The sequence below is a fragment of the Salvelinus alpinus genome, chromosome 22, assembly GCF_045679555.1.
Source record: "Salvelinus alpinus chromosome 22, SLU_Salpinus.1, whole genome shotgun sequence".
In the NCBI taxonomy this organism is placed as follows: domain Eukaryota; kingdom Metazoa; phylum Chordata; class Actinopteri; order Salmoniformes; family Salmonidae; genus Salvelinus; species Salvelinus alpinus.
The window spans coordinates 13,872,981-13,893,913 of NC_092107.1; the positions used below are offsets into that span (position 1 = coordinate 13,872,981).

Below are 20,933 nucleotides of genomic sequence, written 5' to 3' on the forward strand. Positions count from 1 at the left end.
TGGTCTCACTCACAATTTTGCCTAAGAACACACCCATGAATAAAGAATGGTACCAACACATCCTCTGAGAGCAACTTCTCCCAACCATCCAGGAACAGTTTGGTGACGAACAATGCCTTTTCCAGCATGATGGAGCACCTTGCCATAAGGCTCGGGGAACAAAACATCAATATTTTGGGTCCATGGCCAGGAAACTCCCCAGACCTTAATCCCATTGAGAACTTGTAGTCAATCCTCAAGAGGCGGGTGGACAAACAAAAACCCACAAATTCTGACAAACTCCAAGCATTGAGTATGCAAGAATGGGCTGCCATCAGTCAGGATGTGGCCCAGAAGTTAATTGACAGCATGCCAGGGTGGATTGCAGAGGTCTTGAAAAAGAAGGGTCAACACTGCAAATATTGACTCTTTGCATCAACTTCATGTAATTGTCAATAAAAGCCTTTGACACTTATGAAATGCTTCTAATTATACTTCAGTATTCCATAGTAACATCTGACAAAAATATCTAAAGACACTGAAGCAGCAAACTTTGTGGAAATTAATATTTGTGTCATTCTCAAAACTTTTGGCCATGACTGTACAGTACAGTACAGTGCAGTATAGTACAGTTCAGTATAGTACAGTATAGTATGGTACAGTACAATACAGTACAGTGAGACATCACTTACAGTTGTGGCGTGACTCATCTTGTCAAAGCGGAACTTCAAGTTTGACCTGGGAGACATCTTACTCTTTACATCTGGAGGGAGAATAAGACAAAGCCTCCGTTAACAGAGGAATACATACTCTATGATTGAGTGTCAATCACACACTGAGGATGAGAAAACATACTCGCGGACAATAAAGTAAGTAACACGTGTGCTTCCTGATAGTTCAAGTAAAGAATGTCAACAAACCCACCACTGGAATCTACAGTGTAAGAGATGGATACAGAGGGCATAGAGACCTATATAGCAGAGATGCTCGAGTGTTGCGTAACCCTGATGACTTGCAGAATGAGTAGACTTCAGCCCAAAGGGCTAACATGGTCTTGTGGTGTGCAGGAGACCCGGGTTTGGATCCCAGTCAGTCACACCTGTTGTGTAGTGTATCAGTGTTGGGTGTTTACCTGTGGGACTGCGACACATGATGAGGGGGGTGGCAGAGCCTTGGCTCTCCACGCTGAGGGAAGGGTAGGGGCTGAACACGGACGAGGAGGCTATGGACGGGTGGGTTCCCTGGGAGAGGAAGATGAGGAAGAGGGAAGGATGAAGAGGGAGAAGAGGAGGAGGAAGAGGAAGATGAGGAAGAGCTGTCAGGCCGAGGGTAGTCATCCGTTTGTATCATTCTACGGTCACCACATACTACAGACTACACACCACACACTACAGACTAGGGCTACTAACTCAAGGCCAACAGACTTCAGCTTCGGTTCAGGAATTTTTACAGATGGTTTGTTTTCAGCACTGTGCTGCCGTTGTGCTCTTGAGCAAGGAACTTAACCCCCAAACTGCTCCAGAGGGGCACACAAATTCCAGTTCTCTGTGCCCCTCTGTTCAACAGCAAAACTGTAAACTGAGCTGTAAACTATGGAACAACAGTATTTCTTTGTATGTAAACACTGATCTGTGTGTGTAATGTGTAATGTGTGTAGGATACAATCATTCTCATCCTTTGCCAAGTGTTTGTGATTGACATCCAACGCAATATGATCCAAAGAGAGTGACAGAAACCATAATTGACTTAATCACCAGCTGTCATTGCATCATCTCAATGTATTCTCTCAGTGCTGCCAAATCATCTCAAATCATTCCAACTGTGTCATTTGTTGATGCCTTCATGCAGTTAATGATAAAACAAACATGGTCCTTACACAGCTCATCATTTTGGGTCCCACAACTTCTGAGCACCACAGGCCTATGATCTGCCCAATTATGTGCCAGAAGCACCCTGCCAGTCCTGATCCAAATGCTATGGCCCACCCAAGCCCACCCAAGCCCCTGTCCCCCCTGCCTCCCTACTCCCTAACCCTCTGTCCATCCTACATACGCCACCAGCACAATGCCTCCAGGGCCTCCCCAGCCCCTTGTCTCCCCAGTGGCTGCAGGCCCTCACAGTGTCAAGCTCCTCCAGGGCCTCTCCCTCCCCGGTGGTGCTGCTGAAGCTGCTGGTGCTGGAGGAGGAGCGGGAGATGTTGGGTCTGCTGCAGTCCTTCAGCTTGAGGAACGGCCTGGTGACAGGAGGTAGAGGAACAGCATTAGAAGAGAGGAGAAGAGATGAGAGGAGAGACGAGGGGAGGAAAGGGGACGGGAGGAGAGGATGGGAGGAGAGGAGACGAGAGGGAAGGAGAGGAGAGGGGACGGGAGGAGAGGTTTACAGAGCACATGCACACGTCATGCACACCTTGTGTTCATGTTCAGTGTTTTGTTTGAGGTTCATCTCACCTCTCCGGCGAGCTGGGGTTGGACCACGTCTCTGACCTCCCTTCCTGTCCGAGCGGGCAGATGTCTGGGGTCTTTTGGTCACTGCAACAACATACGGACCAAGTTAGCAGACAGAACAAATAGACATTGATATAACTAAAGCTTCAGTATTATGACCTGAATGCACAGCCTGGTCCCAGATCTGTTTGTGATGTCTTGCCAACTCCTGTGGTCATTAACAAAACGGTACAAACAGACCTGGGACCAGGCTAAGGAAAGCATGCTGACCTGCGCGTGTGTCTGTCCGAGGGGCTCTCTGTGCTGGAGTGGAGGCGGGGGAAGAGGCCTGAACGACGCTTCACTGGACTCTTTAGGGGAGACTTGGCTGACAGTACCGGTGGCTGGAGAGAGACACCCAGTTGATAGCATTAACAAGCAGGCAATATACAGCATTAGGAGGCTGATAGAGCGTCATTAAGGCAGATTTTGGCTACATTGTGATCGACCAATACCCTTCTCATAGAAAACAGTTGAAATTACATCAGCACACTGATAATATGGGGATATTACATGGATGTGGCTGTTTGCAAAAGTACATGTTGATATCATGACTCATTAGAGGACATTTTTGCAAAACGTGCAATTTACCAAGAGTATGTGCATGTCCAGTTTCATTTGTGTGTAAATATGATTTTATGACCTCTGGCGCTCCTCCGCCTCCACCCTCTCCCCCCCGCTCACCGTGAAGGTACTCTTTGTGCACTCGGTGCTCTGCGGCAGCCCCCCTCCACTCAAGCTGGCCGGCACCCCCCCTCCCACCCCTGGACCTCGGTGACGGTGGGACCCCACCATGGTCTCCATGGAGTGACTCCGGACGCGCATGGCACGCTAAGGGACGGGGTCAGAGACGGGGACAGAGGAGGGAGCGTGTTAGAAGGGAGCGGTGACAGAGTGAGAGAGAAAAGAGGACAGAGGAAGAGAAGGGAAATGAGTACAGTCATTGTCTCTGCACACAGCTGAGACAAGAACAGCGCCCCTGGATGCAGAGCATGTTGTGTGGTAAAGGTGCCTTGCTTAAGGGCCCAAAACTAGAGGGAACATCTTAAGGATGTGAACCCAGCAGCCCTCCAGTTGCCAGATTAATTCACCCCATTTTTTCCACAGTGCACTTCTCCTACACAGAGGAATAAGGAGTGCAGTGCATGGATAGTGAGAGATATGACTGTAGTATTACCGGTGGTTGGGAGTAGTGAACTGCAGTACATATACAGTAGTTCAACTAATAATTTAACTACATTTTGCAGTAGTTTGGTGGTAGTTGAACTAAGTTCTGATCTAGGTAGTGTTTTCAGTAGTGTTTTACTCGTGGAACTACATGTCACGCCCTGATCTGTTTCACCTGTTTTTGTGCTTATCTCCACCCCCCCCTCCGGGTGTCGCCCATCTTCCCCATTATCCCCTGTGTATTTATACCTGTGTTCTCTGTTCGTCTGTTGCCAGTTCGTTTTGTCCGTAGAACCCACCAGCGGTTTTCCCCTTGCTCCTGTCTTGTCTAAGTTCCTGTTTTCTAGTTTTTCCCGGCTTTGACCTTTCTGCCTGTCCGGACCCTGAGCCTGCCTGCCGTCCTGTACTTTTGCCCCACCTATCTGGATTACTGACCTCTGCCTGCCCTTGACCTGCCTTTTGCCTGCCCCATTTTGCCTGCCTTATGATAACGTGTCATCACCAGTAGGTCAGACTAAGGTAGACAGGGACGGTGTGTTTCAACGTTAGTCTCAATGGCATAAAACACAACAAGCAAAACCACCTGAACAGTGTTTATTGAGTGTTTCAATGTTTGGAGAAACTTTCAATATGGGATATGCTTTGTTCTTATTCTCAATTAGTATCACAGTATCTGCGATGACAGGTAATAAACAGTGACTGCTGTTGTAGCGATGAGCACAGCACCCCCAGTGGTTGAATGAGTGGCATGCAACACACACCTCCACGCTGCCTGTGAACAGGACAGTGAGACACCATATGGTCAGAGAGGGAGGGTAGGGGAGGGAGAGAGAGATGGAGAGAGACGGGTAAGGGGGTACGATGATTAATACCCCTTAATCTCAATCAACAGCAGCGTGGTTGTAGGGAGGGAAAGACAGAGAGAGAAAGAGCGAGAGAGAGAAAGAGAGAGAGAGAGACAGAGAGAGAGAGAGGAGGTAGAGAGAGAGAGAGAGAGAGAGAGAGAGAGAGAGAGAGAGAGAGAGAGAGAGAGAGAGTAGAGAGAGAGAGAGAGAGCGAGAGAGATAAAGAGAGAGAGAGACACAGAGAAAGACAGAGAGAAAGACAGGAGAGAAAGAGAGAGAGAAAGAGAGAGGTTCAGACATGGCGTCAGATGATGAGGTAAAAATAATGGTGTAAAAGAGTCACCTTGAAGGACTCCAGCAGTCCCCCATGGCCCCCATTCTCCAGCTTGTCCTCCTCCCCAGCCTGGCCTTGCCCCAGAGTAACTTGGGTCTGTCTGTGGAGCTCATCGTGAAGGTTATCCAGCAGCGCAGCTCGTGTCCGCCCCTACAACGCACGCACAGACACATGCACACACAGACAGATCCATAGAGACACACACAGATGCACAGAAGCAAACACACCACAATGTATCATTTAAGAAGCAGTAGTAGAGGGGATTGCGATAGATGAAAGAGATTGAACAGCACATCCAGGGTGTCGAGTCATCTGCCCCTCTCACCTCTAGCTTGGCAAACTTGTCAGACTTGTAGCAGGCGTTCTCTGCATTGATCAGCTTTGTCAGGAGGAAGTCGCGGAACTCAGGACCCTGGGGAGAGACGAGAGGGGGAGGGGAGGGGGAGAGGTGACTTTCATCAGCACCATACTCATCATCATCTGGTCGTCTGGAGTCGATGGGACGTAAAGGACTGATACAGTGCGCTCAGAAAGTATTCACACCCCTTTACTTTTTCGACATTTTGTTGTCTTACAGCCTGAATTTAAAATGGATTCAATTTAGATTTTGTGTCACTGGCCTATACACAAAATCCCCGATAGTGAAATTATGTTTTTATATTTAAAATCAAAATGAAAAGCTGAAATGTCTTGAGTTAATAAGTATTCAATCTCTTTGTTATGGAAAGTCTAAATAAGGTCAGGAGTAAAAATGTGCTTAAAAAATCAAATCACATTTAATTTGTCAAATGCACCGTGAAATGCTTCATTACACGCCATTAACCAACAATGCAGTTCAGGAAATAGAGTTAAGAAAATATTTACTAAATAAACTAAAGTAAATTTTTTATAAAAAGTAACACAATAAAATAACAATAATGAGGCTATATACAGGGGGTACAGGCCAGTCGAGGTCATTTGTACATGTAGGTGTACATGAAGGTAGGGGTAAAGTGACTATGCATAGATAATAAACAGCGAGCAGCAGCAGTTTAAAAACAAAGGGGGGAGGGCAATGTAGATAGTCCGGGGGGCTTGTTCAGCAGTCTTATGGCTTGGGGGTAGAAGCTGTAAAGGAGCCTGTTGGACATAGACATGGCGCTCCGGTACCGCTTGCCATGCGGTAGCAGAGAGAACAGTCTATGATGTGGGTGATTGGAGTCTTTGACAATTTTTGGGGTTTTCCTCTGACACTGCCTACTATATAGGTCCTGGATGGCAGGAAGCTTGGCCCCAGTGATGTACTGGGGGTACGCACTACCCTCTGTAGCGCCTTACGTCTGGATGGCGAGCAGTTGCCATACCAGACGGTGATGCAACCAGTCAGGATGCTCTCGATGGTGCAGCTGTAGAACTTTTTGAGGATCTTTTCAGTCTCCTGGGGGGGGAAAGGTGTTCTCATGCCCTCTTCACGACTGTCTTGGTATATTTGAACCATGATAGTTTGTTGGTGATGTGGACATCAAGGAACTTGAAACTCTCGACCCGCTCCACTACAGCCCAGTTGATGTGAATGGGGACGTGTTCGGCCCTCCTTTTCCTGTAGTCTTCGATCAGCTCCTTTCTCTTGCTCACGTTGAGGGAGAGGTTATTGTCCTGGCACCACACGGCCAGGTCTCTGACCTCCTTCCTCTAGGCTGTCTCATTGTTGCCGGTGATCAGGCCGACCACTGTTGTGTCATCAGGGAGTACAGGAGAGGACTAAGCACGCACCCCTGTGGGGCCCCCATGTTGAGGATCAGCGTGGCAGACGGGTTCTTGCCTACCCTTACCACCTGGGGGCGACCAGTCAGGAAGTCCAGGATCCAGTTGCAGAGGGAGGTGTTTTATCCCAGGGTCCTTAGCTTAGTGATGAGCTTTGTGGGCACTATGGTGTTGAATGCTGAGCTGAAGTCAATGAACAGCATTCTCACATAGGTGTTCCTTTTGTCCAGGTGGGAAAGGGCAGTGTGGAGTGCGATTGAGATTGCGTCATCTGTGGATCTGTTGAGGCGATATGCTAATTAGGTGGGTCTAGAGTTTCCGGGATGATGGTGTTGATGTGAGCCATGACCAGCCTTTCAAAGCACTTCATGGCTACTTCAGTGCTACGGGGCGGTAGTCATTTAGGTAGGTTATCTTCGCTTTCTTGGTGTTCTGCTTGAAACATGTAGATCTGCGCATGCTCTGAGTACACGTCCTGGTAATCCATCTGGCCCCGCGACCTTGTGAATGTTGACCTGTATAAAGGTCTTGCTCATATCGGCTACGGAGAGCATGATCACACAGGCGTCCGGAACAGCTGGTGCTCTCATGCATGCTTCAGTGTTGCTTGCCTCAAAGCGAGCATAAAAGGCATTTAGCTTTTTATGCTTGCTTTTTACATTTTTTACAAGTCACATAATAAGTTGCAAGGACTCACTCTGTGTACAATAATAGTGTTTAACATGATTTTTGAATGACTACCTCATCTCTGTACCCCACACATACAATTATCTGTAAGGTCCTTCAGTCGAGCAGTGAATTTTAAACACAGATTCAACCACAAAGACCAGGGAGGTTTACCAATTCCTCGCAAAGATGGGCACATTGGTAGATGGGTAAAAAAAAAGCAGACATTGAATATCCCTTTGAGGATGGTGAAGTTATTAATTACACTTTGAATGGTGTATCAGAACACCCAGTCACTACAAAGATACAAGTGTCCTTCCTAACTCAGTTGCCGGAGAGGATGGAAACCACTCAAGGATTTCACCATGAGGCCAATGGTGACTTTAAAACAGTTACAGAGTTTAATGGCTGTGTTAGGAGAAAATTGAGGATGGATCAACAACATTGTAGTTACTCTACAATACTAACCTAAATGAAAGAGTGAAAAGAAGGAAGCATGTACAGAAGAAAAAAAAATTCAAAACACGCATCCTGTTTGCAACAAGGCAATAAAGTAATACTGCAACAAATGTGGCAGAGCAATTCACTTCTTGTCCTGAATACAAAATGTCATGTTTGGGGCAAATCCAATACAACACATCACCGAGTACCACTCTTCATATTTTCAAGCATGGTGGTGGCTGCATCATGTTATGGGTATGATTGTCATCGGCAAGGACTAGGGAGGATAAAATAATAATACATTGGAATAGTGCGAAGAACAGGCAAAATCCTAAAGGAAAACCTGGTTCAGTCTGCTTTCCAACAGACACTGGGAAACAAATTCACCTTTTAGCAGGACACTAACCTAAAACACAAGGCAAAATATACACTGGAGTTGCTTACCAAGACGACATTGAATGTTCCTGAGTGGCCTAGTTACAGTTGTGACTTAAATCGGCGTGAATATCTATGGCATGACATGAAAATGGCAAATATGCAAATATTGTACAACCCAGGTGTGCAAAGCCCTTAGAGACTTGTCCAGAAAGACTCAGCTGTAATTGCTGCCAAAGGTGATTCTAACATGTATTGACTCAGGGGTGTGAATACTTATGTAAATTAGATATTTCTGTATTTCATTTTCAATACATTTGCCAAAATGTGTTTAAACAAGTTTTCACTTTGTCATGGGGTATTGTGTGTAGATAGATGGGTGCGAAAAAACATAATTGTATCAATTTCTAATTCAGGCTGTAACACAACAACATGTGGCGTAAAGCAAGCAGTATGAATACTTTATGAATAAATTGTATAAAGGCAAGTTTATCATCAAATTTTCACTGTAAATAACCTTGGGAAACTTGAACTCTCCCTCCATCTCTCGCTCTCCCTGTGTCTTTATCCCTCTCCTTCCATCTCTTCTTTCTCTCTGTATCTTTTTCTGTAATTCTGTCTCTCTTACTTACTTTCTTGAAGACCGCTGGATTGGGGAGAGGTGGGCCAAACGGAGGTACATCCTCCCTCGCTGTAACAGACACCTGCCGACACAAAGCAATTCATGTCACCCATTTACTGTGTGGAGAGTCTGGCTTATGTCAATCTAACAGTATTGCTTCCGTTCCTCTCCTTGCCCCAATCTGGGCTTGAACCAGGGAACCTCTGCACACATCGACAACAGTCACCCTCGAAGCATCGTTACCTATCGCCCCACAAAAGCCGCGGTCCTTGCAGAGCAAGGCAAACAACTACTTCAAGGTCTCTGAGTGAGAGACGGCACCGATTCAAACGCTACTAGCGTGCACCGCTAACTAGCTAGCCATTTCACACCGGTTACATAATATCCATGCCTTAAAGGCCCACTCCGTAATAAAACATTTAAAATGGCTTCACAAATATCACATAGTGAGCCTGTTAGGTTCATAGTAGGCTATAGCACTGACCTTGTATGTAGTGTGTTCAGTACCAGGGTTCTCCACCTGCACCAGCACATACGCATGGAGGAAGTTGGAGGCGATCATGTCAGGCACAAAGGGCGTGGCATCTTCCTGGAAGACCGCCGCCACGATGTCATTTCCTATGTGCCTCTTCCTCTGGAGCTGAGGAACAAGAGCATAGCGTTCTGTAAACACTTTAAGACTGTATGTTCTACAGTATAATTAGTCACAATTATTAGAGGCAAAAAGTACAGGAATGGTGTGAGGGATGAGGAAACAGAGGGTGTTTATGAGTGACACACACACACACGCACTCACAAAACACCTACTGTAACCACTGTTACTATGCTGTGTGTGGTGTAGCGTGTTCAGTACCTGTTGTACGTCTCCCTCAGTGAAGGGTAGTTTAGTGGAGACGTGGAACATCATCTCTCTCTCTCTGAAGACGGTGTAGACGGACTCAGAGCCTGTCTGACCGTGAGATACGTCCAGACCACCACGGAACCTAGGAGCACAGTGACAACACAATATGATTATCATTGCCATGACATTAAATTATTGGGTAGGGCAAGGAGCATTTCCTGATCACGTGACAGGGAAAACTCCTGGCCCTACTCATGATGAATGGTAGCAGAATAGCAGTATTTATAGTCAAAGTCCTGCATTTCTCTCTTTCCCCCCTTCTCTACCTCTCTCTCTCTCTCAGTATCAGAGCAGTAGTAGAGTTGTCTCTGTCTCTCTCGCTTTCGCTCTCCCCATCTCTCTCTCAATTCAATTTCGATTCAATTTAAGGGCTTTATTGGCATGGGGAACATATATTAATATTGCCAAAGCAAGTGAAGTAGATAATAAACAAAAGTGAAATAAACAATAAGAATTAACAGTAAACATTACACTCACAAAAGTTCCAAAAGTATAAAGACATTTCAAATGTCATATTATGTATATATACAGTGTGTTAACGAAAATAGTTAAAGTACAAAAGGGAGAAAAGAATTCACATAAATATGGGTAGTATTTACAATGGTCTTTGTTCTTCGCTAGTTGCCCTTTTCTTGTGGCAACAGGTCACACATCTTGTTGCTGTGATGGCACACTGTGGTATTTCACCCAGAAGATATGGGAGTTTATCAAAATTGGGTTTGTTTTTGAATTCGTTGTGGATCTGTGTAATCTGAGGAAAATATGTGTCTCTAAAATGGTCATACATTTGGCAGAAGGTTAGGAAGTGCAGCTCAGTTCCACTTCATTTTGTGGGCAGTGTGCACATAGCCTGTCTCCCCCTCCCTCGCAGTAGTAGAGTTGTCTCTGTGTCCCTCCCTCCCCCTCTCTCTCGTAGTAGAGTTGTATCAGTGTCTCTCACCCCTTAAAGTCGTTCAGCTCTATGTTGTCTCCCAGAACACTGAGGAACTCCCGGAAGGCTGGCGTCTCCTCATTGTTCCCAAACAACTCCTCCTCTGACGTCTGGGATGGAGCGATGAGAGGAGAGAGGGATGAGGGGAGAAGATTAAAAGGGAGAGATGTTAATGCAGGTTACAGGGCAAAAATAAATAGCATGGGATTGATAAGGAATAAACTGAAACCCCATTTGGCAATAAAAACCTGCATATCACACTCACCTGACCAAACTTCTGGTAGATGACACCAAACTTAAAGGTGTTGTTCACTTCATGTTCGTCATAACCTACTATCAACTGAGAGCCCTGAAACCAAAACAACAACATTATAAGGATGTGTATATACATACAGTTGAAGTCGGAAGTTTACATACACTTAGGTTGGAGTCATTAAAACTTGTTTTTCAACCACTCCACAAATTTCTTGTTTAACAAACTATAGTTTTGGCAAGTCGGTTAGGACATCTACTTTGTGCATGACACATGTCATTTTACAACAATTGTCTACAGACATATTATTTCACTTATAATTCACTGTATCACAATTCCAGTGGGTCAGAAGTTTACATACACTAAGTTGACTGTGCCTTGAAACAGCTTGGAAAATTCCAGAAAATTATGTCATGGCTTTAGAAGCTTCTGATAGGCTAATTGACATCATTTGAGTCAATTGGAGGTGTACCTGTGGATGTATTTCTAGGCCTACCTTCAAACTCAGTGCCTCTTTGCTTGACATCATGGGAAAATCAAAAGAAATCAGCAAAGACCTCAGAAAAAAATTGTAGACCTCCACAAGTCTGGTTCATCCTTGGGAGCAATTTCCAAACGCCTGAAGGTACCACGTTCATCTGTACAAACAATAGTACGCAAGTATAGACACCATGGGACCATGCAGCCGTCATACCGCTCAGGAAGGAGACGTGTTCTGTCTCGTAGAGATGAACGTACTTTGGTGCGAAAAGTGCAAATCAATCTCAGAACAACAGCAAAGGACCTTGTGAAGATGCTGGAGGAAACAGGTACAGAAATATCTATATCCACAGTAAAACGAGTCCTATATCGACATAACGTGAAAGGCCGCTCAGCAAAGAAGAAGCCACTGCTCCAAAAGCGCCATAAAAAAGCCAGACTACAGTTTGCAACTGCACATGGGGACAAAGATTGTACTTTTTGGAGAAATGTCCTCTGGTCTGATGAAACAAAAATAGAACTGTTTGGCCATAATGACCACCGTTATGTTTGGAGGAAAAAGGGGGAGGCTTGCAAGCCGAAGAACACCATCCCAACTGTGAAGCACGGGGGTGGCAGCATCATGTTGTGGGGGTGCTTTGCTGCAGGAGGGACTGGTGCACTTCACAAAATAGATGGCGTCATGAGGAAGAAGAATTATGTGGATATATTGAAGCAACATCTCAAGACATCAATCAGGAAGTTAAAGCTTGGTTGCAAATGGGTCTTCCTAATGGACAACGACCCCAAGCATACTTCCAAAGTTGTAGCAAAATGGCTTAAGAACAAAAAAGTAAAGGTATTGGAGTGGCCATCACAAAGCCCTGACCTCAATCCTATAGAAAATTTGTGGGCAGAACTGAAAAAGTGTGGGTGAGCAAGGAGGCCTACAAACCTGACTCAGTTACATCAGCTCTGTCAGGAGGAATGAGCCAAAATTCACTCAACTTATTGTGGGAAGCTTGTGGAATGCTACCCAAAACGTTTGACCCAAGTTAAACAATTTCAAGACAATGCTGCCAAATACTAATTGAGTTTATGTAAACTTCTGACCCACTGGGAATGTGATGAAATAAATAAAAGCTGAAATTATCATTATCTCTACTATTATTCTGACATTTCACATTCTTAAAATAAAGTGGTGATCCTAACTGACCTAAGACAGGGAATTTTACTAGGATTAAATGTCAGGAATTGTGAAAAACTGAGTTTAAATGTATTTGGCTAAGGTGTATGTAAACTTCCGACTACAACTGTATAATATCCAGTTATGTGATAAAGTCCCTCCATAACTCGGACAGACATTTAACACTATATATACAAAAGTATGTGGACACCCACTCAAATTAGTGGATTTGGCTATTTCAGCCACACCCATTGCTGACAGGGCTATAAAATCGAGCACACAGCCATGCAATCTCCATAGACAAACAGTGGCAATAGAATGGCCTTACTGGACAGCTCAGTGACTTTCAAAGTGGCACCGTCTTACGATGCCACCTTTTCAACAAGTCATTTTGTCAGATATCTGCCCTGCTAGAGCTGCCCCGGTCAACTGTAAATGCTGTTATTGTGAAGTAGAAACGTCTAGGAGCAATAACGGCTCAGCCGCGAAGTGGTAGGTCACACAAGCTCACAGAACGGGATCGCCGAGTGCTGAAGCACGTAGGACATACATTTTTTGGGGGGGTTCGAGCAAGGCCCCTTAGTTCCAGTGAAGGGAAACATTAACGCTACAGCATACAATGACATTCTATACAATTCTGTGCTTCCAACTTTGTGGCAACAGTTTGGGGAAGGCCCTTTCCTGTTTCAGCATGACAGTTCCCCTGTGAACAAAGCGAGGTCCAATGGTTTGTCAAGACCAGTGTGGAAGAACTTGACTGGCCTGCACAGAGCACTGATCTCAACCTAATCGAACGCCTTTGGGATGAATTGGAACGCTGACTGCGAGCCAGGCCTAATCGTACAACATCATTGCCCGACCTGATTAATGCTCTTTGTTCCAACATCTAGGGGAAAGCCTTCCCGGAAGAGAGGACATTGTGAAAGCAGCAAAGGGGGGAACCAACTCCATAATAATGCCCATGATTTTGTAATGAGATGTTCGACAAGCAGATGTACACATACTTTTGGTCAGGTAGTATATGTCTATCACGTCTGGGGAGGTCAGGGTTGTATTCAATAGGCACCAAACGGAAAGAAACTGACTAAAAAAGGAAGGGACTACTTGGACTTGTCCAATAAGTCTGCAAAATGTTTTCCGTTGCATGCCCTAATGAATACGACCCAGGACCACAGTGGGTTGATTGTGGCCATTTTGAAAGGCAGTCAGCTGCGACCAGTGTGGAATGGGCAGTCTGAGCAGACTGTCATAATAACAGATGAGTTCTACAGGACCCGGAGCAGAGGCACAACAAGCAGCTCCATCATCCAAATGACCTCTGATGTGATGAACAGGTCCTGGATCAGATCGGTCTTTAGCACTGCCTACACCACATCAGTTAGAGAGAACAGGGTGGTCAGGCTGTATAGTGGACCAGGTGGAAGTTGGATCATGTTCATTAGGCAGCAAACGGAAGAAAAGGGACTGAAAAAGGGAGAGACTACCTGGGCTTGTCCAATAAGATACACTTGGGTTCCATTGCAAAACGTTTTGAAAATGCTGCATACCCCATAGAAATAGAATGGCTAGAAAATTATGTGTATTTCCAGAGCATGACCTCATGAATGTCCCTGGTCCTATGGCTACTGTGGTAGAGGTGGAAGCGCCTGGCTGAAAGGAAACTGTGGAGCAGACTCACTCTGGGGTACAGGACCGGGTTGAACTTCAGGCCAGTCACGTCGTCACAGAGGAGCTGAAACACAGGCAGACAGACAGATACGGATCCATTTGAAACCACAGTGCAGAAAGAAATCCATTTTAGGTTAAAGGGGCAATCTGTTATTGGTACATCCCTTATTGGACTGTTAAATTAACTATAATATATGTATAAATGAATCATGAGCTTATTTCAACTGTCTTACCGCATCAGAAGCCCAAAGCTTGTTTTACTTCATTGTTTGTAAACAAACACTGTATAGTTTCAACACATGTTTAAAACTATCATTTTGATCTCATGGTCAGTCTATATATTTGAAAGTGGTTACATTTCTTCAGCCCCAGCCTCAGCTGTTTACCAAAACAGTGGCGGGCTGGCAGTATTGTTGATATCTGAAATCCAGATCGCCACTTTACATGGAGCACATGTTGCATTGAGTGAACATGTGGTACTTGGTGGTGCTTAGGTCAGTCCTCCTTACCTTGGCTATCTGGGGTACACTGGGAAGCTGGTTGAGGCCTGCCAGAGAGATCCTGTCATGGTGTGTCTTTGTCCTCGACCTGGGTGATGATTGTGGAAAACCAGTGTCAATAACCGCATTTTAAAGAAGGTAGACTGTGTGCACATCGCACATACATACTTCCTATGTCTACAGTGAAAGTTCTGGCTACCGGTTACATGATGAGTGTGTAAAGGGTGTAAATCCACATTCACAAGGTAGGGGTAGTGTGACTATAACATGGCTCCAGACCCAACATAGGTCCACTGGACACAGTCTGCTGTGGCTGTATTTATGGGTCCAGGCCAGGGTAGATCATAGTTAGGTCAGATCCTGCATACCTACTGGAACTCCTGGCCCTACTGTATGTTATTATATGACTGTAGTTACTTGAGCATGAAGGAGAAACTCCTGGCCCTACTGTATGTTATTATATGACTGTAGTTACTTGAGCATGAAGGAGAAACTCCTGGCCCTACTGTATGTCATTATATGACTGTAGTTACTTGAGCATGAAGGAGAAACTCCTGGCCCTACTGTATGTTATTATATGACTGTAGTTACTTGAGCATGAAGGAGAAACTCCTGGCCCTACTGTATGTCATTATATGACTGTAGTTACCTGGGAATGATGGAGGAACTCCTGGCCCTACTGTATGTCATTATATGACTGTAGTTACCTGGGAATGATGGAGGAACTCCTGGCCCTAGTGTAGTTACTTGAGAATGATGGAGGAAATCCTGGCCTTAGTGTAGTTGCTCGGCCTCCGACCGCAAGGCACTACAGAGGGTAGTGCGTACGGGGGGCAAAGCTGGGGGCAAAGCTGGGGCAAAGCTTCCTGCCATCCAGGACCTCTACACCAGGCGGAGTCAGAGGAAGGCCCTAAAAATTGTCGAAGACCCCAGCCACCCCAGTCATAGACTGTTCTCTCTACTACTGCATGGCAAGTGGTACCGGAGTGAAGGTCTAGGACCAAAAGGCTTCTCAACAGTTTTTACCCCCAAGCCATAAGACTCCTGAACAGGTAATCGAATGGCTACCCGGACTATTTGCATGGCGTGCCCCCCCCCCCCCAACCCCTCTTTTACGCTGCTGCTACTCTCTGTTTATCATATATGCACAGTCACTTTAACTATACATTCATGTACGTATGTACATACTACCTCAATTGGCCCGACCAACCAGTGCTCCCGCACATTGGCTAACCGGGCTATCTGCATTGTGTCCCGCCACCCGCCAACACTCTTTACGCTACTGCTACTCTCTGTTCATCATATATGCATAGTCACTTTAACCATATCTATATGTACATGCTACCTCAATCAGCCTGACTAACCAGTGTCTGTATGTAGCCTCGATACTTTTATAGCCTCGCTACTGTATATAACCACACTACTGTTTTTCACTGTCTTTTTACAGTTGTTTTTATTTATTTTATTTCTTTACCTTTTTTGCACTATTGGTTAGAGCCTGTAGGTAAGCATTTCACTGTAAGTAAGCATTTTAAGGTCTACACCTGTTGTATTCGGCGCACGTGACAAATACACTTTGATTTGATTTGATTAGTTACCTGAGAATGATGGAGGAACTCTTGGCCCTAGTGTAGTTACCTGAGCATGAAGGAGGAACTCATGGCCCTAGTGTAGTTACCTGAGCATGAAGGAGGAACTCCTGGCCCTTGTGTAGTTACCTGAGAATGATGGAGGAACTCCTGGCCCTAGTTTAGTTACCTGAGCAAGATGCGGAGGAACTCCTGGCCCTCTGCCTCCTCGTGCTTCAGTGACATAATGAGGTTCCCCAGACTGCTGCCTGTGCAGTAGTAGTTCATATGCTCCTGAAGACGAGAGAGAGAAAGAGAGAGAGCGAGGGAGAGAGAGAGGCAGAGAGATAGAAAGAAAGAGGGGGAGAAAGTGACGGAGGAAGGGAGGGAGGGTCAGACAGACGGTGAATCATTACATAGTATGATGAGACAGTTTAAAGAAGTCACACACCTTCTAATACGGTTTTGCAGTCAATATTTCACAGATCTCTGTATAATTGGAGTCAATTATACGTTCATTTTCCAAATGACTGATCCCTAACTCTTAGTCATAATCCCAGAGCAGAAATAAGTCTGAAATAGGAAACATCACTGGATGAAGGACTAAAAGAGGGAAACACCCTTACAGAGAACACACACACGCACGTACACACATAAACACACACAGACACACAGAACACACACACGCACGTACACACATAAACACACACAGACACACAGAACACACACACACGCACGTACACACATAAACACACAGAACACACACACGCACGTACACACATAAACACACACAGAACACACACATGCAGGCGCTTACCCCCCTTCCCCCCCTACTCACACACCCACATTACTACTACTAGCACAATAGGCCTTGACTCACCCTGCCCAGGAAATGTTTGCGGTAGGCCCTGGCCGAGCTGTTACACTCCAGCCTGAAGCCGAACCCTCCCCCAGGGCTCATGCCCCCTCCGTCATCCTCCTCACAGAAGCTGCTCTCCGAGGAGGTGGGGGTGCCCGCAAGCGCCTCGGCATCCTCAATCCAGTAACCCCCAAACTGGGGCAGGATCACCTGCGGGTATGGGCTACCCTTCTTCAGAATCTGAGCCACAGAAACAAGGGACAAGGGGTTTATGTACCAAAACACCATCCAGAAGAATAGGGCCATAGAAATAAATAAGTTGGGATTTCGATCATAAATGTGTCTAGAAATGTCCTTTGAGCCTTGTTTTACATTGACCACCAGTATTTGCATTACTGCACGTGTGTGTGTGTGTGTGTGTGTGTGTGTGTGTGTGTGTGTGTGTGTGTGTGTGTGTGTGTGTGTGTGTGTGTGTGTGTGTGTGTGTGTGTGTGTGCGTGTGCGTGTGTGTGTGTGTGTGTGTATACGTGGGTTTTGTGGTATTCATGCTTGTGTGTGCATAGTGTTTTGATCCAGCTGATTTGATCATATCAGAGCGCTGACTCACGTCCTCTATCCGCGGGTATGGGATGTAGTCATCCTGTCAGACAGAGAGAGGGGAGACACACACAGAGCATTAACCTTACAGGCTGGTATAACTAGAGCACTGTGAAATACTTTAGAGAATGCCTCTTTTCTTCCTCCCTTCCTGAAAGAAATCCCTGATCTGAAAAGGCCGGGTAGGTGAAAGCTATGTGGCATAGAACCATTGCTTACACCTATCAATTTGTGTAAGATCGGTGATTGCTTCAAGAAAGGGAGGAAGACAGGGTGTGTTTGCAAAATATTCAAACAGGGCCTTGAACTACGTTACAACTGGGGCAGTCAGTCACCATAAAAATCTTGAACACAGAAACACAGGGTGAACATATATACGGTGACTTATTCCACAGAAGCAACTGATGGTCCAGTGAGTGACGCAACACAATGAAACAGCACAGACATCAAACAGGCAAGCATTGATGGAGGAGTCTCCACCTTCTGACACTCTCAGGGATACGGGATAGTCTCAGGATTGACTCTGTGAGCCCCTGGGTTCATCTTTACTTCACTGTGGCTGGTTAACTGTCGGCTGGTGTATGACGTCTAAACATGCTGTGATGTGATGTTCACAGGGACGGACTGGGACCAGAAATAGGCCTGGCCATTACTAACACAGCGGACCTTTTGTTTCTCTCGAGGCACCCCACACCAGCCCATTTTTTAAAACGTTATACTATTATTAGTATTATAATTGTGCACAACAACAACAACAAAAAATGTAGTCAGATGGACTAAAGATGGACCAGCCCATCTGGTACTTGCCAGAATTGCACTATTGCCAGTTCATCCTTGGATGTTTCCAATCAATCTCCATGCCTTTGTTTTACACTGTATATAGTCCCAGGAGATTGAGGGGAATAGCATTCATTACGAACAGCTGTTTGTTATTTTAAGTTAGCCCGGTTAAGGGGACCTGGTTGAGGGGACCTGGTTAAGGGGACCTGCTTGAGGGGACCTGGTTGAGGGGACCTGGTTAAGGGGACCTGGTTGAGGGGACCTGGTTAAGGGGACCTGGTTGAGGGGGACCTGGTTGAGGGGACCTGGTTAAGGGGACCTGGTTGAGGGGACCTGGTTAAGGGGACCTGGTTGAGGGGACCTGGTTAAGGGGACCTGGTTGAGGGGACCTGGTTAAGGAGACCTGGTTGAGGGGACCTGGTTGAGGGGACCTGGTTAAGGGGACCTGGTTAAGGGGACCTGGTTGAAGGGACCTGGTTGAGGGGACTTGGTTAAGGGGACCTGGTTGAGGGGACCTGGTTGAGGGGGACCTTAAGAGAGTGTTACAAGAGCGTGGCAGAGAGTGGTGAAACTACTCCAGGGGCTGACAGGGTTAACACGGAGGATGACCACCACCACAATCAAACAAAGAAGGGATGGAAAATACTAATAAAGGAACGCATTAATAAATAAATGAAGGAATGGACACAGAGGCAAGGTCAATGCACCATGACAGAGAAGCATGCCCAGTGGTGAGGTCCACAGACACTGACGTGTGTGTGTGTGTGTGTGTGTGTGTGTGTGTGTGTGTGTGTGTGTGTGTGTGTGTGTGTGTGTGTGTGTGTGTGTGTGTGTGTGTGTGTGTGTGTGTGTGTGTGTGTGTGTGTGTGTGTGTGTGTGTGTGTGTGTTTCTCAGACCTTGCTTCTCTGCGAGTGGGGCTTCGTCTCCTCAGATTTAGGGACCTGGTTAGGGTCACGCATGTGGACGGAGGGTGACAAGGGTACAAAAACGATCATTCCTGACTTACGCAACTCCCAAATCACTTCCTGTACTAACATATTGTACACTGTTAGGAAAAAGGGTTCCAAAAGTGTTCTTCGGCCGTCCCCATAGGAGAACCTTTTTGGTTCCTGGTATAACCCTTTTAGGGTTCCATGTAGCACCTTCTGTGGAAAGGATTCTTCATGGAACCCAAAAGGGTTATACCTGGAACCAAAAAGGGTTATTCAAAGGGTTCTCCTAAGGGGTGGGAACCATTCTAGGTTTTTTCCAAGAGTGTACTGTACATTCTTTGGGTAAACATCTGATAGGTGGAACCCAGGTAAAATATTTGCTTGGGTATGAGAAGTGTTTGCAAATATGCAGAGGATACATGACTGAAGTTGACACATCCTGAATTACACAATTACCAATCTACTGGAAAGACCTGTGGAGAAAGACTTCTGTGCATGTGGGAAGGCTCTGAAGCCTGAATCCTTACCACACACACAGATTCTCTCAAGTCTTCTACCAGACTTAATCATATCTCAATCATCCTTATCCCAACGTGGGAAGTCATTCTCCAGACTTAAACCACATCCTTATCCCTACTTTCCATTATTGATTTCAGTGGTCAACGCACAGACTGGTCTAGCTATCTATCTATGCACTCTCTGCATGCGTTTGAATGGTCCCCATCCTCCAGTGATGCTTGTCTCCGGTTCAACACAGTGACTTTGACATAACCTGGTCCCAGATCTGTTTGTGCTGTATTGACAATGACCATAGGAGTTGGCAATACAGCAGCATCAGATCAGGGACCAGGGTAGCTCAGACATGACAGACAGTGGAGGGGATGGGGGAACAGCTGTAGCTCAGTGGGGGACTACTTGTCAACACCGCTGGGTTAGATCAAAGCTAGGGGTCAGTCTTAATGCATCCATCTTTGATCCCTCTGAGACGGGCTCTGTGATCAACCATTCCAGATAGAGGCTTTTCAACTGCTCCACCATCGATTGCTCTAGTCTAGTTAGTAGTGCGGGTCGATGTGGCGCTGTGCTCTGTAAGGGACTGTTGGGACAGAGAGGGGTCTGGTAAGGACCGGCTCAGAGGTGGCAGCAGGCCAGTGTGGCCTCTGTCCTCACTCCTCCTCGAGCACTTGTCATCAGGCGCTATCAATCTCCTGTCCTCCTTCGCTCACTCCCCCTCTTTCAAAAGCTCTCCCACTGTCCCCAAATGGGCATTGCAGAGCCGCCACCACCACCACCCTCTTCCTGCCCACATTCTGTCTAAAACCCTGTTCCCACAGAAGATCCCAGAACCCCACAGACACAGTGCAGCAGAACAGGACAGAGAAGTCAATGGGTTTTTAGAGGGAGCTCGTTAACTTGGTCCGGTTCGGCTCATTACTCAATCAGGACCAGAGATTGGACCCGGTCGTCCTGGCTCCTCGCTTCCCCTCCTAACTTCCGTGGCTTAATAATTTAACTCAATTTAATGCTAAATTGTAATTATTTCGCCTCCATGGCCTATTTATTGCCTTTACCTCCCTACTCTTCTACATTTGCACACACTGTACATAGATTTTTCTATTGGGTTATTGACTGTGCGTTTGTTT

The 20,933-nt window shown here is 46.0% G+C and overlaps 1 protein-coding gene across 16 annotated transcripts in view; it reads right to left on the reverse strand.

The window, feature by feature from the left end:
• The window catches only part of LOC139549040 (rap1 GTPase-activating protein 2-like), a 96,819-nt gene that overhangs the window by 4,319 nt on the left and 71,567 nt on the right, over positions 1-20,933 (reverse strand). For 9 of the 16 annotated variants that reach the window (XM_071359115.1, XM_071359113.1, XM_071359116.1 and 6 more), the window contains 18 exons: positions 17,588-17,620; positions 17,002-17,220; positions 16,312-16,415; positions 14,563-14,641; positions 14,064-14,117; positions 10,753-10,836; positions 10,497-10,597; positions 9,509-9,638; positions 9,140-9,295; positions 8,666-8,737; positions 5,134-5,220; positions 4,818-4,958; positions 3,147-3,293; positions 2,694-2,806; positions 2,427-2,507; positions 2,098-2,212; positions 1,112-1,220; positions 672-742 (listed from right to left, as the gene is read on the reverse strand). In XM_071359115.1, the coding sequence (XP_071215216.1) occupies positions 672-742; positions 1,112-1,220; positions 2,098-2,212; positions 2,427-2,507; positions 2,694-2,806; positions 3,147-3,293; positions 4,818-4,958; positions 5,134-5,220; positions 8,666-8,737; positions 9,140-9,295; positions 9,509-9,638; positions 10,497-10,597; positions 10,753-10,836; positions 14,064-14,117; positions 14,563-14,641; positions 16,312-16,415; positions 17,002-17,220; positions 17,588-17,620 (1,896 nt within the window). Of the gene's footprint in view, positions 1-671; positions 743-1,111; positions 1,221-2,097; positions 2,213-2,426; positions 2,508-2,693; positions 2,807-3,146; positions 3,294-4,817; positions 4,959-5,133; positions 5,221-8,665; positions 8,738-9,139; positions 9,296-9,508; positions 9,639-10,496; positions 10,598-10,752; positions 10,837-14,063; positions 14,118-14,562; positions 14,642-16,311; positions 16,416-17,001; positions 17,221-17,587; positions 17,621-19,254; positions 19,300-20,933 lie in introns of all 16 variants that reach the window. The other 7 variants (XM_071359108.1, XM_071359110.1, XM_071359123.1 and 4 more) reach the window with 1 other exon arrangement.